Source organism: Salmo salar, chromosome 16 (genome assembly GCF_965601325.2).
Source record: "Salmo salar chromosome 16, fSalSal1, whole genome shotgun sequence".
Classification (NCBI taxonomy): domain Eukaryota; kingdom Metazoa; phylum Chordata; class Actinopteri; order Salmoniformes; family Salmonidae; genus Salmo; species Salmo salar.
Window position 1 is genome coordinate 40,977,315 of NC_138306.1, and position 27,991 is coordinate 41,005,305.

A 27,991-nucleotide genomic window follows, 5' to 3' on the forward strand; every position below is an offset into this window, starting at 1 on the left:
TTTCATAAATTCTCATTTTGATGTTACTCCTTTTTTCAAAACTGTGTTCACTCTCTGTTGATACAGCTCAGATCTGAACACAGTGTCGTTTGTGAAGGAGAGGAGCGTTGGCCTGAGACTGGTGGGAGGCAACGATGTGGGTATCTTTGTGGACGGGGTTCAGCCCAACAGCCCCGCTCAGGAGCAGGGCATGAAGGAGGGGGACCAGATCATGCAGGTGAAGACCCACTGATCACAGCAGTGGTCAGCACCGGTACAGAGTGTGTAGGTTTTTGTTCTAGCCCAGCACGAACACAGCTGATTCAACTAAGATCTTGATTAGTTGATTGTTTAAAAAAAAAAATATGCTGTGCTGAAGTAAAAGCCTGCCCACACTGTAGCTCTCTGGGACAAGTGTTGGTGACCACTGAAGTGCTGATCTACAGTATATGCAACACGTTTTTCACCACTTATGGGCTATGGTCTTGTTGTAGGTGAATGGGGTGGACTTTGGTTATTTCAACCGTGAGGAAGCTGTTATGTTCCTGATCAACATCAAGAGAGGGGAGCTGGTCGACATCCGTACTCAGAACAAGATGGACAGTGAGTATTACCTCAGAGACTGAAGCAGGTGCAGGGGTGGAAGAATTGTAGTTGATTTCAGAGGACTTGTCAGTGTGACATTTTCTATATAATTACTTTGGTAATAACTCTACCCCAGTAATAAAGTACATACAAATGGTTAAGTTATTCCTAAATGACTGAGTTATTCTTCCTCTCGTCAGTTTACAAGAAGATCCTGAAGTCCAACCTGGGGGACTCGTTCTACGTCCGGACCCACTATGACAACGAGGTGGAGGGCAACATCGGCCTAGCCTTCACCAGGGGAGAGGTGTTCAGGGTGGTGGACACCATGCACAGGGGCAAGCTGGGAAGGTGGCTGGCTATACGCATGGGCAACGACCTGCATGAGCTGGAAAAGGGCACCATCCCCAACCAGGTCAGGTGAGTTGAGACTAGAATGATTGGTTGGTAGGTTTATTCCTTCGTTGGTTGGTTGGATTTGGATCTATAAAGATACATATGGTTACAGAGCATGACACCTGAGAGCAACATACTTATTTTCAATGTGTACACTTACAGATGCTGTCATTGGGGTTGCTTTTATTCCACAATAATTCTATTACAGCATCATTTCCATGGTATTTCCTCTCCGTCTCTCTCAGGGCCGAGACTCTGGCCAGTATGGAGCAGGCTCAGTGGGCCAGTGAAGAAGGGGATCGCCAGGTCTCAGGGCCCAGGGCAGAGTTCTGGAAACTACGGGGGCTCAGAGGGGCCAAGAAAAACCTCCGCAGGACTCGTGATGACCTGCTCCAGCTTACCATCCAGGGCAAATTCCCAGCATACGAGAGAGTTCTGCTCAGAAAAGGTAGGGACAGTTTTATATATTGCATAATGGTTCACATAATAGTCAAACACTTTAAACGTTTGTGTACTTTTTGTATTTTGAATCAACACATGTACACCTTTTGACCCATGTGGCTCTCCAGCTAATTTCAAATGGCCAATCGTCATCATGGGTCCTCTGAACGATGTGGCCATGGAGAAGCTGGCCAGAGAGATGCCTGATGAATATGAGGTGGCAGAGATGGCTCCTCGTCGTAGTGGTGCAGACACTACTTCCACGGTCATCAAGCTGGACACAGTACGAAGGATTGCAGAGAAGGTGATGAAACAAACTGGGATGTGACCTGTTTTGGTGTGAGACAGAGCAGGTGTACAACTGCTGTATGCTTGTTTGACTCCAGTACCAGAATTGAAGAAAAATGCCCTTTGTGTTTCTTCACTCTGTTTCCAGAACAAGCACCCTCTGCTGGACATTACTCCTACTGCAGTGGAGCGTCTGAATTACATCCAGTACCACCCCATGGTGCTGTTCCTGGACCCACACAGCAGGAAGGACGTCAAGGCCATGAGGCAGAGGATGTGCCCCAACTCCAACAAGAGCTCCAGACGCCTCTACACACAGGCCCTCAAGATGAGGAAGTACTGCAGCCATCTGTTCACAGGTTAACACACACACCTGTTATCAAAACACATACATGTTGTTTTTGCTCTTACATGGTTTATCTGTAAAAAAAAAAAACATGTCCCAAGTGGTTTTATTAAAAACGGTCCCTTTCTTCCCATTGTTCCCAGCTCGTATTGATCTCCAGCCCAGCTCTAATGTGTGGTATGAGACTCTGAAAGACAAGATCAGACACCAGCAAGACAAACCTGTCTGGGACTCACAAGTCATGGTAACACAGACAGATCCTAGCTCACAGTCAAACTGGGAATTTGCTCTCACCAAATTACCTGGTGGAATAAAGACCAAAATAAGTGTGTGTGTGTTTAGTTGGAGGGAGGCGGCGAGGAGGAGCTGGATGCATTGGACCGGACCCACTCGGACTACCTGAGTGCTGCCAGCGAACTGGAGGACACAGACGGAGAGGCGTTTACAGACGGAGAGGTCTACACTGACAATGAGGACCTGGAGGAACCATTTGATCCCAGCAATCATCCCCGGATGTCCAGGCTCACCGCTCTAGCCCGGTCTTCAGAGCCTGCCTCTGAGTACCACAGCCCCGGCCACTCCCCCGAGCCTCTGAGAGAGGTTCCACCCCTGATGCATGTGTCTGAGCACAGATCGACCCGTCGTCCATCCGACAGCCCTCCTCACGTTGATGTTGCTGATGACACCCGACCCTATCATAGCTTCTCAGATTCGGACTTCAGGGCCATTGACCAGGCTGCTCCGACCACCCCCTCGGACACACCCCCTGACTTCATAGCCCCTGACCCCAGGGTCTCTGTGCCTGAGCCCCCGTCGGCTGAACTGTTGCCAGAGAACCCCCCAGCTGTCACACTGTCAGTCATAGAGAGGAAACTTCAACAGGTACTGGTGGGACTGTCACAGTCCATCATAGCACAAACTCTTACAGATCCTCTATAAACTCATGGTTTACTTCCAAAGGCTCAAATACTCTGTTAACTTGGTCTCCAGTGATTTTTGATTTTTGATCCATGACCTATTTCCCTCTTTCAGACCCGTGTGGCAGAATCTCAGGAGAGGAAAGCATCTCCATCGTTCATTGTGTTAGTGAAGTAGACCAATATCTGATCATATTAATCTGTGTGACAATGTTTGTTTAATTACATGGTCATCAAAATGCCTGTCTATAAATCAACCTTAGCAATTGAGCAACTACTCCAGTCCTAGTCCAAATGATTCTATCCAGGTTGAGTAAGACTGAACTGACCGTTAATAATGCCCTCTCTCTTCTCTCTTCTATCTCCTGATAGGTTGGCTCACCACCAGGCTGTCCAAACAAGACGCACTTGCATCCGAGGCAGTGACAGCTCTGACAATGAAGAGACTGATGACATCGAGTGGGGTCCAGCTACAGACCTTTAGATTACAGCACACCATTCTAGAACTGTAACTCTAGAGAGCACAGACAACGGCCATGTTCGAGAGCATCAAAACCGTGATGTGACTGACTGATCTACAGATCATAATCAGTCGCTATTTATGATAAAGTTCAGTCATTCAGCAGTCGTCTGCACAAACAAGGCAATAGCCTCTTAAATGGGAGATGTGAAATGTTCTCAACTTCAACCTTCAAGGATCACTTGGTTTTTTTGTCCTTCTGTTGGACCAACATCTTCTTTTGGAGAGGAAAGTTGGAGGGCCAATGCTATGGCTGCCTTCAGACATGGGAATTTAGGCAATGGCTTCCGCAGACCAAGGCTCACACCTTTCTTTATGCCTAATTCCAAGAGAGGAAGATGTTTCATTTTGCTGGAAATTCTAATAAAAAAACTCAGGGTTTTTGTATTTCTACAACTTGCAGTAAAGTATTGTGTGTACTTTTTTTTAAAAATTTATAGATGCAATTTTTTAATGAAAACTATGGAGACGTTAACAACATCTTTGCTGTCAACGATGTCATTTGAACAAAAAACTTTTTTAAAGCTGGAATCCTAAGTTGAAACAATAACAGTGGTCACCCCACCTTTGGGGTCAAAACGAGTGCTATGTATGCAAGGACTGACCATTTGATTATCTAAAAATATATAGTTAACCATTATTGAGGCTTTTCAGTGTTTGTTTAGATTTACTTTGTCTACAAACCATGGAGTATAACAAGCTTATATTTGGGGTTCTGATGGGGTATGTGATATATGGCCGATTTACCACAGCTAAAGACTGTTCTTATGCACAAAGCGGAGTACCTGGATACAGCCCTTAGTCGTGGTATATTGGCCATATATCACAAACCCCCGAGGTGCCTTCTTGCTATTATAAACTGATTACCAATGTAATTAGAGCAGTAAAAAATGTTTTGTCATACCCGTGGTATACTGTCTGATATATCACGGCTGTGAGCCAATCAGCACTCGGGGCTCGAACCACACAATTTATAATATTCAAGAATCAATGGGTGTACATCGTTCATTTATAAGTCCAAATATGGATGTCGCAACTAAGGATTCTAGCTTTAATGGGAAATGCTTCAAAAACAATTATGGATGTTCACAGAACACTGGATATATTGAAGATCAATTTTCTATCCTGCTTCATTTTTCTGTTAAAATGACTGATTTGTAAAGATTTGGTTCATTAAAGATTACAGATATGGCAATGAATATCTGCCCTTGTTATTGTTTTTCATTTCTAGAACAGAATAGAAAGTCCTCACCTTGTCCACCCATAACTATTTGTATTGTAACATCCCTGTGTTACAAATATCTTGGTTGAATAATCCAACATGTTTCTGGATAATGGATGAATGAAACTGTTGAGCTGTGATACATGATAACAATGACAGCCTGAGCACATATTATATTCTTAAAGGGATAGTTTAACCAATCTGTAATTTAATAATTTGTCTTTCTAACCCTGTAAGCAGTCTATGGACAAGGTATGACAGCAATCCATGCTTTGGTTTAGTTTCCCTGGCACTGTTTTAACATGCTAGTGTTTTAGTATTCGTGGCACAAATCCTATTCAAGTCATCTCACTGAAATGAGCATTTTTTTGCCCATGTTCATAATTCCTGTCAAGTATCCATAGACGGTATTAACTGACACTTCTCCCATTATTGTTAATGTTGTGCATGGCTGTTATTTTTAGCCTACGCCTGTCTACACAGGTGGGCCCGATTTTTATTTTTTTCCAATTAGTCTTTTGACCAATCACATCAGATTTTTTTCCCACATCGCATCTTTTTCAGAGCTGATCTGATTGGTCAAAAGACCAATTAGTGAAAAAAGGATCAGAATTGGGCTGCCTATGGTTGCGTTTTAGACCAATGATGTATATAATGCTGTGTTCATAACCAAGTGGGAATTTAGTTTATGGTTTACGCAGCTTGTTGGCCATTAGCCAATCTTTGTATTTGTATTTCAATCCGGATCCCCATTAGCTGCTTCCAAGAAATCAGCTACTCTTCCTGGGGTCCAATCACAGTTACATACAATACATAACACAACACAGTATTACACACTACTCTACCATAACATATCTACAAAATCAATAATACAGCAAAATAATATTAATGTGTGTGCGTGTCAGCATGGGTTTGCGAATGCTGTGTGTGTGTCTCTTCACAGTCTGTGATGTTGAATAAGGTGTAGTTTTATGGGGGTTTTAAATCTGATTTTACTGCTTGACTGAGAAGAGGTCAAATCTGATTTCTCAATGAGATCAAAGCACTTGAATGCATCCAATTGGTATTAACAACTTCACAACTGGTAAATTCCCACCTCCCACTTGGTTACAAATGCAGCATAAACCATGGATTGCTGATGCTACATATTGGCCAAACCGGTCGCACACATTGGGAAGCAGACCCCCATAGGAATTCATGGAATTCTACAGTATTTCAATTAAATTAAAGGACAAAATTACATGGTTCAGCTTATCAACTAGCTAATTATTAGAATCAGGTGTGCTAGATTAGGGTACAGGATGGCAGCTGTCCAGGAACAGGGTTGGAGAGCCCTGGTTTAGACCAATGATGTATATTAACCCTGGATTGCTGATGCTAAGTGTTGGCCATTGAGAGGCATTGAAGCCACCAGTCATGAATTAATGAAATTCTATACTATTTCAATTAAAATGTTTCAAGGACAACATTACATGTATTTAAATATGTTTTTGTTGTAATGGGGACAGTTAGTAATCTCTAAAAAGTATACTTTAAGGAAAATGTTTTTAGATTATTTACTTTTTTATGCTTAGCTCACATCATGTTATATAAAAAAAAATGCATATAGAATAAACCTGCCAAAAACAAATGTAGACATTCATAAATGCATTTCTATAGCTTCCAAAACATGTTTTACAAAGCGGTGGAAGTGCCAAGATGGAGGCACGGATGCTTAGACACAGCACCCCCTATTAGTCATCTAGTGTATATATAAATCATTGGTTTAGCCCATTTCTGATCTTTATTGAAATTATTTTTCTGGACTGAAAAATATATTGTGTGAAAAGATCTGATGTGATTGGTCAAAAGAAAAATTTGTGGAAAACATATCAGAATTGGGCTGCCTGTGTGAACTATGGCCATTGTTAATACATAATTTTTCTTCGTAATGTTGAAATAAGCATATCTCCAACTACACTCACAAACTGTAAATTTACAATGCCCTCAGAAAGCATTCAGACCCCTTGACTTTTTCACATTTTGCTAGGTAACAGCCTTATTCTAAAATTGATTAAATTGTTTTTTTTCCTCATCAAACTACACACAATACCCCATAATGACAAAGCAAAAACAGGTTTAGACATTTTAGCAAATGTATAAAAAAAAAGAATATGGAAATATCACATTTACATAAGTATTCAGACCCTTTACTCAGTACTTTGTTGAAGCACCTTTGGCAACGATTGCAGCCTCGAGTCTTCTTGGGAATGATGCGCTTGGCACACCTGTATTTGGGGAGTTTCTCCCATTCTTCTCTGCAGATCCTCTTAAGCTCTGTCAGGTTGGATGGGGAGTGTTGCTGCACAGCTATTTTCAGGTATCTCCAGAGATGTTCGATCAGGTTCAAGTCCGGGCTCTGGCTGGGCCACTCAAAGACATTCAAAGATGTGTCCCGAAGTCACTCCTGCATTGTCTTGGCTGTGTGCTTAGGGTTGTTGTCCCGTTGGAAGGTGAACTTTCACCCCAGTCTGAGGTCCTGAGCGCTCTGGAGCAGGTCTTCATCAAGGATCTCTCTGTACTTTCCTCCGTTCATCTTTGCCTCGATCCTGACTAGTCTCCAAGTCCCTGCCGCTGAAAAACATCCCCACAGCATGATGCTGCCACCACCATGCTTCACCGTAGGGATGGTGCCAGGTGGCCACCAGACGTGACACTTGGCATTCAGGCCAAAGAGTTCAGTCTTGGTTTCATCAGACCAGAGAATCTTGTTTCTCATGGTATGAGAGTCTTTAGGTGCCTTTTGGCAAACTTATAGCGGGGCTGTCATGTGCCTTTTATTGAGGAGTGGCTTCCGTCTGGCCACTCTACCATAAAGGCCTAATTGGTGGAGTGCTGCAGAGATGGTTGTCCTTCTGGAAGGTTCTCCCATCTCCACAGAGGAACTCTAGAGCTCTGTCAGAGTGACCATCAGGTTCTTCGTCACCTCTCTGACCAAGGCCCTTTTCCCCCGATTGCTCAATTTGGCCGGACGGCCAGCTCTAGGAATAGTCTAGGTTTTCCTAAACTTCTTCCATTTAAAAATTATGGAGACCACTATGTTCTTGGGGACCTTCAATGCTGCAAAACATTTTTGGTACCACTCCCCAGATCTGTGCCTCGACACAATCCTGTCTCTGTGCTCTACAGACAATTCCTTATACCTCATGGCTTGGTTTTTTCTCTGATATGCACTGTCAACAGTGGGACCTTATACGGACAGGTTTGTGCCTTTCCAAATCGTGTCCAAATCAAGTTGTAGAAACATCTCAAGTATGATCAAAGGAAACAGGATGCACTTAAGCTCAATTTCGAGTCTCATAGCAAAGGGTCTGAATACTTACGTAAATAAGTGTTAGGGTTGAACTGGCTATTTGTTTGCATAACCTATATAATATACCGGGGAAGCTATGCTACAATATTAAGTATATAAACTACGGATAAGTCAACTGCTGAAGACAAGAACTACACCCGGCGACAGGAAGTGCGTCACTAGGCTGGGACCTGCCTGCACGCCGACGTTAGGGTGAGCAAGTTTAAACCACGCTCCTCCTCCCTCTGACAGGCCAGCATTGAGCGGGAACTATCTCTGTCAGAGTATATAAGAGAGAACAATAGGATGTGACGCTCTCTTCTCTGTCTGCCCTGCGTGGTGTCACAGCGAGACTGTATACGAACATCATATTTTCCATTTGTACTATCATTCTATTTATGAATTAAATAATCAGTGCAAAACTAAGTTGCATGGTGTGTTTATATCCTAATACCAGATTCGAATAGGTGCAACGTGACATAAGGTATTTCAGTTTTTTTGTTTTTAATAAATGTGAGAGAAAAAAATCTAAAAACCTGTTTTCGCTTTGTCATTATGGGGTATTGTGTGTAGATTGCTGAGGACATTGTTTTATTTAATTCATTTTAGAATACGGCTGTAATGTAACAAAATGGGGAAAAAGTCAAGGGGTCTGAATACTTTGTAGGCTACATTGTTCCCACTAATTGGTCTTTTGACCAATCACAGCAGCTCTTTTCACATCAGTTCTTTTTCAGAGCTGATCCGATGGGTCAAAAGACCAATTTGTGATTTTTTTATTAGAATTGCGCTGCCTGTGTAAATACAGCATATCAATTGGTGATTGAGCGGTATACATGAATCACAGCAAAGTTGGTTCCTGTTTCAGACATGTCTTTGGTCATGTTTGTGTGTTTCAAACAAAAACACCTGAATGATTGGTTGACAATAGAGCCTCCCACAATGCAGGCACTGGCTGCAGGATGAAGTTGATCAAATCAAATCAAATGTATTTGTCACATACACATGGTTAGCAGGTGTTAATGCAAGTGTAGCGAAATGCTTGTGCTTCTAGTTCCGACCATGCAGTAATATCTAACAAGTAATATAACCTAACAATTTCACAACAACTACCTTGTACACACAAGTGTAAAGGAATGAATACGAATATATACATACAAATATATAAATGAGTGATGGCCGAACGGCGTAGGCAAGATGTAATAGATGGTATGGAGTACAGTATATACATATGAGATGAGTAATGTAGGGTATGAAAACATATAAATTGGCATTGTTTAAAGTGGCTAGTGATACATTACATCAAGATGGCAAGATGCAGTAGATGGTATAGAGTACAGTATATACATATGAGATGAGTAATAGTAAACATGATATAATATAAAGTGGCAAGTGATAAATTGATTACATAAATTTTTCCATGATTAAAGTGGGTGGAGTTGAGTCAGTATGTCGGCAGCAGCCACTCAATGTTAGTGATGGCTGTTTAACAGTCTGATGGCCTTGAGATAGAAGCTGTTTTTCAGTCTCTCGGTCACTGCTTTGATGCACCTGTATTGGCCTCGCCTTCTGGATGATAGCGGGGTGAACAGGCAGTGGCTCGGGTGGTTATTGTCCTTGATGATCTTTTTGGCCTTCCTGTGACATCGGATGGTGTAGGTGTCCTGGAGGGCAGGTAGTTTTCCCCCGGTGATGCGTTGTGCAGACCTCACTACCCTCTGGAGAGCCTTACGGTTATGGGCGGAGCAGTTGCCGATACCAGGCGGTGATACAGCCCGACAGGATGCTCTCGATTGTGTATCTGTAAAAGTTTGTGAGTGTTTTTGGTGACAAGCCGAATTTCTTCAGCCTCCTGAGGTTGAATAGGCGCTGCTGCGCGTTCTTCACCACGCTGTCTGTGTGGGTGGACCATTTCAGTTTGTCCGTGATGTGTACGCCAAGGAACTTAAAACTCTCCACCCTCTCCACTGCTGTCCCGTCACTGTAGATAGGGGGCTGCTCCCTCTGCTGTTTCCTGAAGAGCAACTGCAAAAGCTTGCAGTTAACTGCAGCAGATAGGAAGAGGCAAAGCGAGAGGATTCACTCCTGTCAAAATCTGTCCATGCAAGAATACAAAATATCCCCATTTGGTCTGCTTATATTGGTCTGCTTAATAAGACCAAGTAGCCTGCCTTTCTACGTTTGGGACAAGGCCTCCCTTTGTTAGGGCAGAGACAAGAGCTTGTCATTATAGACAGTGGCCGTGTTCGAGAGCATCAAAACGACTGCAGGCAATTTCCGACTGACTGGTCTACAAATCACCTTGCATCATAAATAACATCTCATTACTATTTGCAGATCAGTCAGTCATAATTTACCCATGATACATTGCGGTTTTGATCCTCTCGAGCACGGCCAGAATCTCTGACGATGGTCAAGGACTTGACAAAAGTATTCTGCTCGAACGCGCCCAAGGGTCCATATGGATATCATTTGAGCCTACTGGTGGTGGGCGTTCAAAATAGCTAATCACGTCACCAACACACAGGTGTTACTTGATTAGTGTGACGAGCAGGAAACCTTTTCTCAACTGGACTCCTGCCAGACCTCGGCAGTAGGGGACATTGAGGCATTCTCCATTCTCTGGCGTTAACTTACAGCTATTTAACCTCTAATTGGACGCGTTAAAATAGGTTGTACTCCTGGTTTACTATAGAAATGCTTTGTACATTTTTGGATATACGGTGGATGACAAACCTCAAGAGTCCCAATCAAAAGGAGAGTGTCACATCACATGTGCTTTTCTTGCCTTGAGAAAGAAACCAGCGGATGCGGTCTCCGCTTTGTGTTTTTGTGGTGGGCTGTTCAGTGAGCTGGCGCGCTCAATGTTTTACAACGGGAAAAGAGTGAGGCAGCAGCAAACGTGGCTGAAGGTTGGAACCGATGGAAGAGCAGCGCCCGTAATTGGCAGAGCACCAAAGAAGTGCAGAGTCGGGGGATGGGTTGTATGTGAAACTCAAAGAAATCGGGGTAGACGGCAAAGGTACATTGAAGATGTTCTCCCGAAAGAAAAGGGAATTGATTAAAACCCCTTCTATTTCGAAGAAGAGTCGAGCAGGAAGCCCAGGGCCACAGAGTTCAGCAGTAAGTACTAAGGACATTATCTATGATTTCCTCCCATCACTCAGACATATTTCCAGCTCACTGTCTGTCTGCTCCCGAGAAGGGAACTGGGGGACAGAATGACAGAGAGGTCAAGCGTCAGTAGGCTAGATTAGACCTTAATTAAATATCTATTATGGACCAGCAATGACTGGTTTAGTGGGGTATTTTAAAGGCTTAAAGATGAGCAGTTATAGCTGATTTATATGGACACGATTATTAAGTAATTTAAAGTAGCGTAGACACTACTGGAAGTTATGTTTCAATATTTAATGTAGTAGGGAAATACTTAATAGGTGTATTTATATATGATCGTTTTTTTCAGAATGACTCATTTTGTAAACACTAATTTGAAAATGTTTTTGGGTTAGTAAACCAGTACAGGTTTGTCACTCTTGCATGATCAGTCAAGTTTCACAAGTGGCTTCTGCTAAAGATGCTTGTAAACCAATAGGGACATGGACCATGCTGAAACGTGGTGGCAAAGGCAGTTCTAACCCATACATCAGAGAGTAAACAAAGAGGCTCAAGCCAAGAACAAATTGGAAATACTACCAAATAGAGCCATGTCTGGCTGAAACAGGCAGGTCTAGGACAACCCATGTAATCTGTTATCCACCTAGGTTTAAATAAACTCCACACATTTTTCAGAGTGATATTATTTATTCTTCAGAAACTTCTGTGCTTTAAATACTCCTTTTCCTTATTCATGTTCTTCATATTATTTCATACAGTATCCTCCTACAGTTTAAAATAGTGTTCAACACCTGCTGTAGTAGTCCTGAGGGAGCTTCCCACTGGCAAGGTCATCTTCTACTTCATAACCACACCATGCAGCTGCCATTGATACTGTTTACACTGTACGATGTGTATGTTTCAGGCGTCTACACGGCATCCATGACTGAGATGAATGCTGACTTTTATGTAGCCGATATTTCGATGAGCTCTGTAATTTAAGTGTGTTGTAGTTAACTTGATGGGCTGATTTCATTACTTTTGTGTCTTGTCTCATCAAACTGTATAAATTGATGTTGCTCAAAGTGACCTGAGTTTCTCTTTTTTGAGATGTTTCAGGGTGTGGCAAGTGGCCGAGTCAGGAAGTGTTACACGTCACAGGATCTTGTGAAAATCTCAGTTGGCCGGTTTACCAACAAGTCTGCCAAACCACTGGCCAAAAATAAGTCATCGTTGTCCTGATGTTTTGGTATATCATGATGTCACCACTGATGTCACATGTCCTTCTCCCTTTCCTCTCACCCTTACTCTCTCTCACCCAGTTGTCCGTTCTCCAGGAGCAGCCTCGTCATGATGCTGTCGACACAACCCCTTCCTCCTCTACCTCCACCCTCCTCACTCCTACCCCAGGTGCCCTACTGGATTCCTCTGTGTCCTGCCCTGGCACCACCAGTGCCCAGCACAGCAAGCTGTTTGGCGGAGGCTGCCCCGTCCCCAGGGGCTACCATGAAGAGGCCGACTGGCCTCAGTCGTCATGCCGGCGCAGAAGGCTTCCCTATCCACTCCAGGGTGTTCACCAAGGGCCAGGGTAAGGGGCCCATCGCCCCCCAGGACAGCCTAGAGAGCACAGCCATCGAGGTGGAGGACATCCCCTCTCTGCTGAGGGATGTGGCCCGCTTCGCTGAGGCTGTGGAGAAGCTGAAGGATGTTGTATTGAGGGAAGGTGAGTGGATATAGGTTCACATAGGTTTGTGCACTTCTCCTTTGTCTGGTTAATGTTTAGCTCTGAGGTAGAGGACACAAAGGCCATGTTCTGCAATGCTTAAAGCACTTTAGATTGTAAAAAGGGACAGGGAGGTGCATTTCCAATGTACAGTTAACCAACAGCCATGCTCAGTGTGTGGAGTCTTGATTTATCATTTGGCTCCTATAAGACAGTTAAACAGGCATACAAGCCTGTAGATGGGACAACTTATCTTCAGAGAACTGGAATAAGATACTTTTTGTCATGTTGTGTATGTGGACACCTGCTCGTCGACCATCTCATTCCAAAATCATAGACATTAATATGGAGTTGGTCCTCCCTCTTTGCTGCTATAACAGCCTCCACTCTTCTGGGTAGGATTTCTACTAGTTACTGACAGTTGGGGCTGTTGCATGTGATGTATTGTTTTCTCTACCTTCTTGCCCTTTGTGCTGTTGTCTGTGCCCAATAATGTTTGTACCATGTTTTGTGTTGCTACCATGCTGTGTTTTCATGTGTTGCTGCCATGCTATGTTGTTGTCTTATGTCTCGCTTAATGTAGTGTTGTCTCTCCTGTTGTGATGTGTGTTTTGTCCTATATTTTTTTGTTTTAATCCCCGGCCCCGCAGGAGGCCTTTTGCCGTCTGGTAGGCTGTCATTGTAAATAAGAATTGGTTCTTAACTGACTTGCCTAGTTAAATAAAAATATGTTGGAACATTGCTGTGTGGACTTGCTTCCATTCAGCCACAAGAGCATTAGTGAGGTCAGCACTGATGTTGGGCGATCAGGCCTGGCTCACAGTTGGCATTCCAATTCATTCCAATGGTGTTCGATGGGGTTGAGACTGATCTCAACGGCTCTGTGCAGGCCTGTCAAGTTCTTCCACACCGATCTCAACAAACCATTTCTGTATGGACCTCACTTTGTGCACGGGGTCATTGTCATGCTGAAACAGGAAAGGGCCTTCCACAAACTGTTGCCACAAAGTTGGAAGCACAGAATCATCTAGAATGTCATGGTATGCTGTAGCATTAACATTTCCCTTCACTGGAACTTAGGGGCCTAGCCCGACCCATGAAAAACAGGCAAAGACCATTACTCCTCATCCACCAAACTTTACAGTTGGCACTATGCATTGGGGCAGGTAGCGTTCTCCTGGCATCTGCCAAAAACTGATTTGTCTGTCGGACTGCCAGATGGTAAAGCGTGATTCAGCACTCCAGAGAACATCTTTCCACTGTACCAATGGCGGCGAGCTTTACACCACTCCAGCCGCCACTTGGCATTGCGCATGGTGATCTTAGGCTTGTGTGCGGCTGCTCGGCCATTGAAACCCATTTCATCAAGCTCCTGACGAACAGTTCTTATGCTGACGTTGCTTCCAGAGGCAGTTTGGAACTCTATAGTGAGTGTTGCAACTGTGGATAGACTCATTTTAGGTGCTACGCATTTTAGCACTCAACGGTTCCGTTCTGAGCCGTTGTTGCTCCTAGACGTTTCCACTTCACAATAACAGCACTTACAGTTGACCAGAGCAGCTCTAGCAGGACATCAATTTGACGAACTGACTTGTTGGAAAGGTGGCATCCTATGACGGTGCCACATTGAAAGTCATTGAGCGCTTGGAGATTGCATGGCTGTGTGCTCGATTTTATACAGGTGTGGCTCAAATAGCCGAATCCACTAATTTGAAGGGGTTGTCCATATACTTTTGTATTTATAGTATATTTCAGTGTGCACATAATTGATATGCGTTTGTTATTTGGCGTGCTTAAGACTGCATCATGAACATTTGCTATTGTTTCTTTATTCTCTGTGAGGATGTTTGAAATCGCCACTACTGGTGAAGATGCGCCACACGTTAGCATGCACTCAGACCAATGGTGTTTTTGCTCTCCTTCTGCTCACCACGTGGTGCATGTGGAAGGGGCGAGGGGAATGGCGGGGCGAGCTTTGCACAAACGACCCAGAGCTCTGACTCACTGAACAGCTGAGTTTCCGTAGCGTAGGAGCAGTGACCGCACTCCAGCAGACTCCTGTTTACTGCAGTTTCTGACATGTCTCTCTGTCAGCACTCAAGCAAAATAGCTGGAGCAAAGGTTTTTCCTTTGGCCAAAAAACATTTATAGTTACCTTAGAGTATTGTGTTTTCCATCCTCAGGACACAGGCTGATTGTGTCAGATGTATTTTATTGATGCAATAAGATAAAAGAAGTGCAACATAAGTGACTGAACAATTTTCAACTTCAACGGCTTGAGAGTCAGGCCAACAATAATGGTCTCCCTTTGGAACATGGGTTTTTTGCTCTCAAAGCGAAGGAAGGGTTATGGTTTCTCCACCTTCTTATTGTAAACATACCCAACATGTGACTGTTGTAGAAATCTAAACAGGAAGCTATGATGGATGGCCTTTGACAGAGAACTCTTTCAGACTTCCTCCTCACAGTCCACTGCTTCAGTCTGACCTGTGACACTGTCAATACTACAATACTGCTTCCAGCCTAGCCTTGTGATGGTCTGAGGTTAATCTCCCGGGTTAATCTCCCGGTTAATCTCCCGCTGAACCTATCACATGATATCGGAAGTTACAGTTTCCCTTCGGAACCTAACTTATCTCCGAGTTAAATTCTGACAACCCACAGAGACTAACCATCAGTATTTCAGTTATTGACACTTGCGTTTAAGTGTTTACCAAATATTTAATCTACTAGTGAAATATACAGTGCCTTCAGAAAGTATTCACCCCTTGACTTTTTCCTCATTTTGTTACAGCCTGAATTTTAAAAAGGATTTTCTTTGTCACTGGCCTACACACAATACCACAATGTCAAAGTGGAATTATGTTTTTAGAAATGTTTCCAAATTAATAAAAAATGAAAAGTTGAAATGTCTTGTCAGTAAGTGTTCAACCCCTTTGTTATGGTGAGTCTAAAAAAAGTTCAGGAGTAAAAATGTGCTTAGCAAGTCACATAATAAGTTGCATGGGATCTGTGTGCAATAATAGTGTTTAACATGAAGAAAAATCCTGACTATCCCATCTCTGTACGGCACACACACACTTATCTGTAAGGTACCTACATCGAGCAGTGAATTTCAAACACAGATTCAACCACATAGACCAGGGAGGTTAAAAAAAGCAGACATTGAATATCCCTTTGAGCATGGTGCAGTTATTAATTTTATACTTTGGATGTTGCAACAATACACCAGGGTCTCCATTAGAAAACTGTGTCCCCGGACAATGCGACTGGCAAGATTTTAATTTATCAGACATCCATATGCATTGGGTGCATAACTCATTGGGCGTCCACCGACGGTGCTCAAAATCACAATTTAGATTATTATAATTAATCTTAACAGAATATAAATAAAGTAGAGCAATGTTCTTATACCAACATGACAGGTTTTTATTGAAAGGAAAACAACCTGTCCTATAGGCTATTTGTACGAACATTTGAATTAAAGATGAATTATGCAGAAATTGCTCTGCCATTTCTTGGTTGCAAAAATTCTTTATTAACATTTGTTAAAATTAAGGTAAACAAAAATGATGGCAAAGTGTAGAGAATCAATCATTGTATCTAAACCACTGTGAAAAATATTTTCCATAACCAAAAAATTGCATTTTCAGGTGTTTGAAGCTGCTGTACAAAACTATGTGAATTTGGTCAGGTCGCCCAAAAAGTTACATATTGCAGCTTTAATAAATAACAAAACGCAGGTGTTTTTAAATGCAATCTAGGTCACTCTAATTTAATTTACAGTGCATGAACATTTTAATTAGGCCTACTTGCAATAACAAAACGTGGCTGTCAACGAACACCAGGGCCGGCCCACTCCCCATTCTCGCTGCGATTTTTAGCACCACAGCAGTGGAGAGGCCGCTCTAGACGGCCACAAAACAAGGAAATTATGTTGGACAATCAAATTTAAGGCTGGTTCACTGAGAGCTTATTTTGCAATGCTCCTGTGAAACGACAACACGTTACATGCATTTTATGAAAGCTCTCATTTCCAAAGCTCAAATGATCTCTCTTTTAACAATTCTACTGGATGATGTTATGTTTATTGTAAATTAAACTATAGTGAGGTCGTATGATATAACGGAAACCCTGCAAATACACCCAGTCACTACAAAGATACACGCAGTCTTCCTAAATCAGTTGCCGGAGAGGAAGGAAACCGCTTAGGGATTTCACCATGAGGCCAATTATGATTTTAAAACGGTTGAAGTTTAATGGCTGTGATAACTGAGGATGGATCAACATTTACATTACATTTGTCATTTAGCAGACGCTCTTATCCAGAGCGACATGCAGTTTATTTTAATTTTAAATTTGTTTGTACTGGCCCCCCGTGGGAATCGAACCCACAACCCTGGCGTTGCCCACACCATGCTCTACCAACTGAGCCACAGGGAAGGCTACAACAACATTGTAGTTACTCCACAATTCTAATCTAAATGACAGTGTAAAGAAGGGTGAATACAAAGCGTTATGTTTGGGGAAACACATCTGAGTACCACTCTTCATATTTTCAAGAATGGTGGTGGCTGCATCATGTTGTGGCTATGCTTGTTATCGGCAAGTACTAGGGTTTGGGGGGGAGAAATCTGCTTTCCAACAAACACTGGTCGACAAATTGACCTTTCAGCAGTAAAATAACCTAACACAAAGTCAAATATACACACTGGAGTTGCTTATCAAGATGAATGTTCCTGAGTGGCCTAGTTTAATTTGACTTAAATCTATGGCAAGACTTAAATGGCGGTCTAGCAATGATCAACAACCAACTAGACTGAGCTTGATGATTTAAAAAAATAAATAATAATGGCCAAATATTGTACAATCCAGGTGTGCAAAGCTCTTAGAGAATTACCCAGAAAGACCCACAGCTGTAATCACTGCCAAAGGTGATTCTAACATGTATTGACATGGGGGGTTGAATACTTATCTAATCAAGATACTTTGTTGTTTTACAGTTCTGATGTCTTTGCTATTATTCTACAATGTAGAAAATTGTAAAAATAAAGAAACCCTTGACTGAGTAGGTGTCCTAACGTTTTGACTGGTGCTGTAAGTCTTCACACAGTCACATAATGATACAACAGGATGTTAGCTCTAATACTGTGACCAACCATGAAAGAGTCAGGATATAAAGAAAATCCCCATGTTATGTGGATTCCATATTGTGATGGTGATCCTTGTCAGACCTCAGACAGCCTCATCTCCCTAACATCAACCATATCACTGGGGTTGTAACTGCTGCTCAGTAGATACACAAACAGGTAGGTTAATTCCTCTGTGTGGCTGTAGACAGATGGTCTGTATTAGGAATGGCATAGGATCCATGTCTCTTGTCTGTCTGACTTTCCCCTGTCTGTAGACAAGCAGGAGAACCGTTGCCCTGTGGCCCATGAGTGCCTGGGGGAGGTCCTGAGGGTCCTACGACAGGTCATCAGCACCTACCCCCTCCTCAACACTGTGGAGACCCTCACTGCTGCAGGCAAACTCATATCTAAGGTCAAAGGTGAGACTTCTGGCTGGACCAATCAGTGGTCTACTACCTAGGTTCAGAAAGGCCATGTTTTTAGTACAATGAGTTTTTAAAATTGCCAAGATGGGCTAGAATGAACACATTATTTTGATTGCAGGATTTCACTATGAGATGTGTAATGACACAGAAAAGAAGGACTTTGAGACGGCCATTGAGACCATTGCAGTTGCTTTTAGTAGCAAGTAAGTAAATGGTACACCTGTTTCTCAGTACTGTATGTATTGCCCTGAGCTAGAAACAATATTCACGGGTCCTGAAATAAGCCACAGATGTCTCTGTATGTCACAGTTATTTTACTGTTTACAACTTGAGATGCAACAACACTGTTCTCTGGCACAGAGTAGTGGGACATGACCACATGTGGTGTCCTCAGTGGTCAGGTCAGTGGGGGTGTGTGACGACTGTAGAAGTACAGTGTGTGTGAGAGAACTGGAGCTTAGAGAGAAACGCAGTGGCACATATGCATGGGGCTCAGTAGAAAACAGGAAATGTAGTGGTGGTTTTCTTTTCTTCCGTAACCACGGACACAAAACCAAATCGCAGCCATTTGGCTTCTGTTGTCTCAACAGATTATTATTTACAGACCAGGAATAGGTGCGTCTGTTTTTTACATTTTATTTTACCTTTATTTAACCAGGTAGGCCAGTTGAGAACAAGTTCTCATTTACAACTGAGACCTGTTCTCTATGTGTATGCACGATAATGGTAGTTTTTATACAAACATATCACTCTCTCAAAATACAATTGGAGAAATGTACGGCTAAAACGTTCTGAGACGTGTACAGTATATTGCACATATGTGTGTTTTTAAAGTTGTGAATATGAATATACACACATTACCAAAGAGTGCTTGTTCACACCCTGGCCCTTTACAGAGTACAACACACAGCAGCAACAGGGCAAAGTAGGAAGTTAAATGGTGGCACAGAGCCTGGAGCCTGGCATGAACTGTTTCCTGATGCTCTCTTCTCCTTGTTTCCTTTCCATGACCATCGGCGGGTGAAATAACTAGAAATGTACCCTCCACATTGCTTTAACCTATTTTGTCCCTCATATATTAGTACTTTCTGTCTCTGTGATGGTGGTAGTATCTCTGTGTAATGGTCTCTGTGATGGTGGTAGTATCTCTGTGTAATGGTCTCTGTGATGGTGGTAGTATCTCTGTGTAATGGTCTCTGTGATGGTGGTAGTATCTCTGTGTAATGGTCTCTGTGATGGTGGTAGTATCTCTGTGTAATGGTCTCTGTGATGGTGGTAGTATCTCTGTGTAATGGTCTCTGTGATGGTGGTAGTATCTCTGTGTAATGGTCTCTGTGATGGTGGTAGTATCTCTGTGTAATGGTCTCTGTGATGGTGGTAGTATCTCTGTGTAATGGTCTCTGTGATGGTGGTAGTATCTCTGTGTAATGGTCTCTGTGATGGTGGTAGTATCTCTGTGTAATGGTCTCTGTGATGGTGGTAGTATCTCTGTGTAATGGTCTCTGTGATGGTGGTAGTATCTCTGTGTAATGGTCTCTGTGATGGTGGTAGTATCTCTGTGTAATGGTCTCTGTCCTCCTCAGTGTGTCAGAGCTACTGATGGGGGAGGTGGACAGCAGTACCCTACTGTCCCTGCTGCCAACAGAGAAGAGCAGGGTGAGTGGAGGTTAATGTGGCTTTCTTGTGTGTGACAGTCTCAGAGTGGATGTTTGTGGGGCACGGAGGCAGCAAGGCCAACTTCCTGGCAGTGAGTCTTTATCTCTGGCTTTTCTTCACTCTCTCTCCTGTTGTGGCCACACACACACACACACATACACAGGCCAGATAACAGCTCCTTCAACCTCCTCCATCAATACCACTCCTACACTGACACACTGAATTCATCAGACCTGCACACACTGGGATTATTATTGCCCACAGTCTATGTGCCAAATGCTATATACTTCCGTTTACAGTGGAACATCCATCATTCAATTGCACATCCCCATCCATGAGATGCCACTTGGCATCGCTCTATTAAATATTTGTTTGTATTGGCTCTGGGAAAGTGTCCTGCCAAATGATTGTGTAGTGCCAGAAATGTTTTCTATGTAGTTGGCCATTTGCAATGGTTTGAACTGGTCATTTAGTGTGTAATGTTAATATCTTCCAAAATAAGGTACTATTCATGAGTGGTTAAACTCTCCCTCTCTCTTTGTCCAGTCTATGGAGAACCTCTACAGGGCGTCAGGTCAGGGGCTAGAGGGAGCTCAGATGACGGGTGACCTGCAGGACTTTGGCCGGGCCGAGGAGGTAGACATGCTGCTGCAGCGTAGTGAAGGGGGAGTGGACTCTGCTCTGGCCTACGCCAAGACCATCTCTAAATGCATGAAGGACCTGATGAGCTATGTGGAGAAGAGGACCTCACTGAGTGGGCACACAGACACCGCAGTCCACACAGATAATAATGGACATTTAGGTTGATTCTTCTACCCTTCAATTAAACATATTAAGTTGATTCGCCCATATCTTCCCCCGTCTAGAGGTGGAGTTTGCAAAGGGCTTACAAAGACTGTACCAGTCCAGCAAACACAGCATCACACACGTAAGCCCTGGTGGTTTTGTCTTTTCTAATAAAAGGAAAGGAGTACCTAATTCACTCTCGTCAAAATGATTCCATCCATTTCAAGAGGCTCCTGTGACCACGCTCTTTCCTCTCCCTCTCTCAGCACCACATGCCCTTCTACTCCATCTACTCTCTGGCTCTGGAGCAGGATGCAGAGCAGAGCAGTGGGGTGCAGCAGGCCACCTCCACACTGCACAGCCAGACCTTCCTACAGCCTCTGACACAGCGTAAACACGAGCATGAGAAGAAACGCAAGGAGATCAAGGAACAGTGGCACCGAGCCAAGAGGAAACTGGTCAGGTCCTTGCTAGTGCTATTTATGCAATATGTTGTCTCCTATTTTGATTATTTGTCTCATATTGCCATGATGTTTACAGGAATGAATTTGTCTTATTGAGATGTATCTTTTTAAAACATTATTTGACAAGACGTCCACACAAAGTATTTTGAAGAATACCCTTATCTTAGTTTTTTTCAAGAGTTTTCCCAATTTGTGTAACTGAAGACTGTGTTTTTGTGATCCAGCTGGAATGTGAGTCTAACCTGCGCAAGGCCAAGCATGCCTACATGGCTCGCTGTGAGGAGCACGACAAGGCAGCCACTAGCAGAGCAGCAGAGGAGGGAGGCTCCACCTCCAAGTCTCTGGGCAGGAAGTTACGAGTGGAAGAAGAGGCTCGCAACAAGGTTCCCATCACCACATAAAGTTATTTATCCTCATTCTCTCTTTTCTCCTCTCTTCTACTCATCTCTCCTCTCCATATCTCGCATCTTTTCTCCAGTGAAATTTCCTAATCTCTTTGCCGTCAGTCCGGTCTCTGACTGCAAGTCATTGTCAAAGCCTATGGCCATTTTTCAATGAGACTGTATGCCATTAGCCTGGCTGAGAATTGACCAGCCTGTGTGTGTTCAGGCTGAGGAGGCAGAGGCCACCTACAGGATGTGTATAGCAGACGCCACCACCCAGCAGCAGGAGCTGGAACATGTGAAGGTCAATGTGCTCCGACTTCTGCAGGAGGTCATCCAACAGAGTGACCAGACCCTGCGCTCGGTCAGTATACTACCACACACACACACGTATAGACCCTGGAATCAAGTTATTATCAATAGACCGCTCATACAGTCCCCACCACAACACACATACACTCAGACCAATTGTTTGCTCAGAAAGTCTTTGCCTCCACCTCTCTCTCTATCTCTCACGCCTACCTGACTTCCGTTCTATTCCTCTCCTTCCCTCCAGGCTACCATCTCGTACTACCAGATAATGCACATGCAGACAGTGGCGTTGCCGGTCCACTACCAGACTCTGTGTGAGAGCAGTAAGCTGTATGACCCAGGACAGCAGTACGCTGCCCACGTCCGAGACCTGCAGCTCACTAAGGAACCAAAGGTCAACTACCAGTTTGAGCCCTACACCGCCGCTGCAGCCTCCACACAGTGAGTCACCACTAGCCTCAAAGCATAATAAAAATAAGTGTATTTGTTAGGTGCCTATAAATGGGTTAGCTGACAACGTCACCAAAACAATATACTTGAATGGAGCAGAAGTCTGTGTGGTGGTGTTATTCTGAATGGTCAGATGGCAACAATCACAAGCAGCTGCCATGTGGGGAATCGTAGGTGGTTTATTTCAGCTAGTTGTATCTTGTTTTGACTGATGTCACTTCTATGCTACTATGGCTAAAATTCACTAGCTAGCTAACCAACAACTGTAACTATGTATTCGAGAGACAACTGCTCATTGTGCAAATGTATTTGTTTTCAATTAACATTGGAGACGACACATAGTTAAAATGTTGTCAACGTTCTAAGCCAACCCCATCTGTTTTGCCCCATAGTTGCACCAAGATTAAAGTCACAGTAATAGATAATATTTTTCATTCAGGCAGCCAGCTCGACCCCGTAACGACAGCTTCAACACAGACCAGCAGAGCAGCTCTGAGGGTCAACCCAGCACCGGAGAGACCATGACCGACGAGGACCGCAGTGCTGAAAATCCCAGAAAGAGTGTGGAATGTTTTATGATATTTATTTGGTTCTTACTGCCTTGTGCCATCTCACCATGCAAGACCTTAAATCACTGCTCTAGCTTTACAGCGCAAGACAAAATGGTGTAGACCTTCAGTATACACTGAGTGTACAAGACTTTAACAAATGATTATCATGCTCTTTCCATGACATAGACTGAACAGGTGAATCCAGGTGAAAGCTATGATCACTTGATGTTACCTGTTAAATCCACTTCAATCAGTGAAGATGAAGAGGAGGAGACAGGTTAAAGAAGGATTTTTAAGCCTTGAGACAATTGAGACATGGATTGTGTATGTGTGCCATTCAGGGTGAATGGGCAAGACAAAAGATTTAAGTGTCTTTGAATGGGGTATGGTAGTGGGTGCCAGGTGCACAGGTTTGTGTCAAGAACTGCAACGCTGCTGAGTTTTTCCACGCTCAACAGTTTCCTGTGTCTATCAAGAATGGTCCACCTCCCAAAGGACATCCAGCCAACTTGACACAACTGTGGGAAGCATTGAAGTCAACATGGGCCAGCATCCCTGTGGAATGCATTCGACACCTTGTGGGGCATGGGCTCTACAACAAATTGAGACTGTTCTGAGGGGGGAAAACGGGTGGGGGGTGCAACTGAATATTAGGAAGGTGTCCTTCATGTTTTGTAGTCTGTGATAATGTTGTGTACCCTTCCTCAGGACAAGGCCACAAATCGTGGGGTTCTACAGTGAGTGATGCAGACAGTGTAGGTGGCCTGGAATCTCCTACCACCAGTACAAGTAAGCCATGCACTCTATCTGGCCATCTCCTACAGTACTGTAGCTGTGTGTGTTATAGTTGTGTATGTTTCAGGTGACATCAGTAAAATGGCGCGCACCTCCTCCACCGGGACCATGTCATCGAATGAGGATCCGGATGAGAAGGACGAGAACGTGGCTTCCTTCCAAGCACCAAGTGAGACTAGAGATCCACCTCCTCTCTGTTTGCCAACCAGTCAATAATTAATGAATTAATTGATAAATGCATTAATCTTCCTCTGCAGAGATAAATGGCATGGAGCCAGAGATGGCGGTTCCAACCAGACCTTTCCGGAACATTGGGCTCTCCAAAGCCGCCCAGACCCACCAGCTGCGTAAACTCCGCACCCCGTCCAAGTGTCGGGAGTGCGACAGCTACGTGTACTTCCAGGGAGCAGAGTGTGAGGAGGTGAGTGAAAATGCCATCTCCTTCGCCACCTTTTACGCTGCGAAAGCAATCGAATTTGGCTGGTAGATCGGCTGCATACTTCTGTTTTTCTGTGTAAAGGATCTCTTAAGACTTTTTTTCATTGGTTATCATCCTGACCTCTAACCCCTTGACCTATGCCCCCTGTCCTCTACACTAGTGTTTCCTGGCATGTCATAAGCGGTGTTTGGAGACGTTGGCCATCCAGTGTGGCCATAAAAAACTGCAGGGTAGACTCCAGCTGTTCGGCCGAGACTTCTCCCAGGTGTCCAGCGACAGCTCCAACAGCATCCCCTTCATCATCACTAAGTGCATCTCCGAGATAGAGAGACGAGCCCTGAAGATGAAGGTGAGGGAACAGGGGATGAAGGAAAGAAGTCTGGCGGGTCTGTTGCTTGAAATGAGCATAATGGTTGGTTGTATGAATGCATTATTTTCTTTCTCCCTCTCCTTTAACATTTTCTCTCTCTTCCCATTTATCTCCATCACTCTCTGCAGGGTATCTACAGAGTGAATGGGGTGAAGACTCGTGTGGAGAAGCTATGTCAAGCCTTTGAGAACGGCAAGGAACTAGTGGAGCTATCGCAGTGTCCCCCCCACGACATCAGCAATGTCCTTAAGCTCTACCTCCGACAGGTACACACCTTGTCAGTTTCAGCCTCCATATTTAATTGCACTTATCAGTTAGCATTGGATAAGATCATCTCCCTCTCTCCTCCACAGCTTCCAGAGCCCATCATGTTGTTTCGTCTGTACAACAGCCTGATGGGGCTGGCCAAGGAGAGCCTGCTGACTGAGGGAGGGGAGGCCGGGACAGGGAAGGGGCCAGAGCTGGTGGACCTGGGGCCAGCCACTGACCCAGCGATCCTGGCTGTGGTTGATAGACTCAGAGAGTTGCTGAGAGAACTGCCCAAGGCTAACATAGCCACGCTGCGCTACATCTTACGCCACCTGCGCAGGTGAGCTAGAACATTGCATTGAACATTGCTTAAAAACTTTCCTGACTATCATCAAACATATCTATGGCCGGGTTAGCTGACGTCACGAAGACAATGCACGCACTTCAATGGGGCAGAACGCTGTGGTTGTGATTCTGAATGGTCAGATGGCTAGCAACAATGACAAGAAGCTGCCATGTGGGAAATGGCAGGTGGCTCGATTCAGCTAGTTTTATCTTGTTCTTGATGTCATGTGTATGCTAATATGGCTCAAATTTGCTAACTAGCTAACCAACAACTGTAACGATGTATTTGAGACGAGTGCTCACTGTTAAATGTATGTTTGTAATTAACATTTAAACTATATTGCGTCTCCAATCTAAGCCAACCCTTATCCCTGTGCAACTATGGGGCCATTTTTGTTGCTAAACAACCAACCCCTCACATATCATCAACTTAGATTCACCATTGTGACCATGTATTAGGAATGTTACAAATGGAGATTTAAAAAACATTTTTTTTTACCTTTAAACAGCTAATTATTATTTTTTTAAAACTAATAATTCATAAAATTCCACTTGATTTCACAATTCAGCTGCGGTTTGGGTCTCACCACTGTGCGTCTCTTTCAGATGGTTAAGCATCGCAAAGTGTGCATTTTCTTCTCATTTAACTTGTCAAAGTATTGCCATACAGGACTTGGCTGCAGTCGCTTGCCTTTCGCTGCCATTTTTCCAACCGCTAACTACAATGACGTAGTGGTGGAGAGTAGACTCCAAAATAATTGATACCTCGACTCCTTGCAAGTCGACTCCCATTTCTTGAGTGTTTAGATTCAACTCCTAAAATTCAGTATTTTTGGAAAGGTGAAGACTAGCAAGGGACGGCCGTGGAGAGGCGAGGGGCACAGTATAGGTAGGTCGTCCACCAGACAGACCTCAACGGATAGGCTAGGATATTAAGATGCAACACTTCGCTCTCGCACAGTCACACACAGTATCTCCGCATGTGCACGGGTTCGCTTCCCGCTGTTCAGTGTGGTAGATAGGGCACCAAAACAAAGAAGTTGAGCCTCGCGCTTCAACGCTCTTAGTTGCGGAAATTGACCCACTATGCTGTTTACATTCTGCATCTTTTTTCAGTTAAGGATTTTAATGTTTAAAATATTCACCCCTTCCATGTTTTAACTTTTTTTTTTACCTGTCCCTGTCATATCATCCATGTTGCCCCCTTCCCTGCTCTTTCCTCAGGATTGCAGAGTTAGAGCAGGACAATAAGATGAGTCCCAGTAACCTGGGCATCGTGTTTGGCCCCTCTCTGATGCGGCCCCGGCCCACTGGGGCCACAGTGTCCCTGTCCTCTCTAGTGGACTACCCCCACCAGGCCCGCATCATAGAGACTCTCATAGTCTTTTACACAGCCATCTTCCAGTCCTCCAGCAGTCACCCATTCTCCACCCAACAGGTGTGTTGTGTGCCTGTCTTTGGTTGTAGAGGATGCGTGTACATACTTTAGTTCAGCAAAATTACATGTTAAAGAATATTTCAAACATACAAAGAATGTGAATGCTTTCAGTTTACCTACCCACAATAGCTCAACCAATACCAGAGTTGTGAATGGTTTGAACTCAAGCTCCGTATTTTATCTTAAGTTTTGTTTGTCTCCCCCTGCTGGTATAGACTGTCGGTGCGGGTATAGATAAGAACAGCAGTGCTGCGGTCGCTGATGTTGAGGAACAGGATGCCAATGAGGAACAGAGCAGAACAGACTCTGACAAGATGGAGGGCTGTGGTAAGAGATGTTTAGATGGACTTGTGAAGAATTGCCTTTGCTTTTTTGATTTTAGTACATCTTTATAACTTGTATTTATCCAGGTGAGTCTGACCAGTGTCACTTCATTACATCCCTTCACTTTTCTCCACGCAGGCAGTTCTCCAGGCTCCCTGGGTTCCAGTGAGCAAATGGTGGACTCTGACTCGGAGCTGGATGAGACTGGGAGGGGGTCCACACACTGTCCCCACAGCCTGGTCAAACTGGAGAGCAAGGTCAGCACAGAGGATGACCAACTGAGCTGCAAGGATAGCCTGAAACTCTCCAGACCGTCTCTTCCTCAGCCGGTCCTGGTTCCAGACCAGGAGAGTCCTGGTCCCGATGCCTTGAACCATGACCCCCCGGACCTAGAGGAGTGTGAGCAGGAGCTGAGCTCAACGTGAATCAGTCCCAACAACCATGTTCTGGGCCTGTGTGGGGCAAAGGTTAGTGTGCTGCCCAGGGACAGGGAGCCAGTTTGTGTAAACACGGCCTGTGCAATGTGTCAACCACACTGAAAGGTTTTACGGAGTTTAAGTGTACTTCCAGTCTGGTGGATGTTACCACGAATCTTGGTTTTAACTTTGGTATTAAAATGTCATGAAATACTACATGACACATTCATCATGGACACTTGGTTATAGCTGTTTTCTGTCAGCATTAATTCTAGTTATAACAAGCTGTGATTTCATTTTGAAGATAATCTATTTCAAAAAGTATTTACATTGCTCTTATGCTTGAATAGTGAGTTGTCTTGTATGTGTGATTTATCTAAGATAATTATTCCAGGTATTGAAGGTGCTGCTGGTTTTATTTCAGCACTAAAATCCAAAAAAATGCATCTTTAGATCTTAAGTTAAGTTGGATGTATTTGTCTTTCTGCTGAATTCACTGTTGACATTGTCAGTAATAAAGAATGCTATTAAATGTTGACTTATGCCTTGTAAAACAACCATTTCATTGAAACTATAGCCTCATTTATACCTGCTGCTACTCTAGGTGACAGA

The 27,991-nt window shown here is 43.8% G+C and overlaps 2 protein-coding genes and 1 non-coding gene across 6 annotated transcripts in view; 2 read left to right on the plus strand and 1 right to left on the minus strand.

Moving 5' to 3' along the window:
- The window catches only part of LOC106573580 (tight junction protein ZO-3), a 37,558-nt gene extending 32,887 nt beyond the window's left edge, over window positions 1–4,671 (plus strand). For all 4 annotated transcript variants that reach the window (XM_014148737.3, XM_014148736.3, XM_082962714.1 and 1 more), the window contains exons 20-29: window positions 67–217; window positions 474–582; window positions 765–984; window positions 1,206–1,408; window positions 1,530–1,705; window positions 1,838–2,048; window positions 2,179–2,279; window positions 2,378–2,917; window positions 3,068–3,117; window positions 3,325–4,671. In XM_014148737.3, coding sequence (XP_014004212.1) covers window positions 67–217; window positions 474–582; window positions 765–984; window positions 1,206–1,408; window positions 1,530–1,705; window positions 1,838–2,048; window positions 2,179–2,279; window positions 2,378–2,917; window positions 3,068–3,117; window positions 3,325–3,436 — 1,873 coding nt within the window. In that variant the 3' untranslated portion in view covers window positions 3,437–4,671. The remainder of the gene's footprint in view (window positions 1–66; window positions 218–473; window positions 583–764; window positions 985–1,205; window positions 1,409–1,529; window positions 1,706–1,837; window positions 2,049–2,178; window positions 2,280–2,377; window positions 2,918–3,067; window positions 3,118–3,324) is intronic.
- Window positions 4,672–10,903: 6,232 nt separating this feature from the next.
- LOC106573783 (rho GTPase-activating protein 45) lies at window positions 10,904–27,917 on the plus strand. The gene is made up of 21 exons (XM_045697236.2): window positions 10,904–11,148; window positions 12,444–12,844; window positions 18,252–18,395; window positions 18,520–18,604; window positions 19,985–20,057; window positions 20,604–20,811; window positions 20,924–20,985; window positions 21,110–21,301; window positions 21,532–21,690; window positions 21,917–22,054; window positions 22,247–22,443; window positions 22,892–23,013; window positions 23,712–23,792; window positions 23,866–23,967; window positions 24,056–24,219; window positions 24,398–24,586; window positions 24,736–24,873; window positions 24,961–25,196; window positions 26,426–26,639; window positions 26,855–26,966; window positions 27,102–27,917. The coding sequence occupies exons 2-21, from the start codon at window positions 12,472–12,474 to the stop codon at window positions 27,386–27,388; spliced, it is 3,276 nt and encodes a 1,091-aa protein (XP_045553192.2). The 5' UTR covers window positions 10,904–11,148; window positions 12,444–12,471; the 3' UTR covers window positions 27,389–27,917.
- trnaa-ggc (transfer RNA alanine (anticodon GGC)) lies at window positions 17,215–17,290 on the minus strand. Its single transcript has one exon. It is a non-coding gene; the product is annotated as a tRNA-Ala (tRNA).
- Window positions 27,918–27,991: the final 74 nt, after the last annotated feature.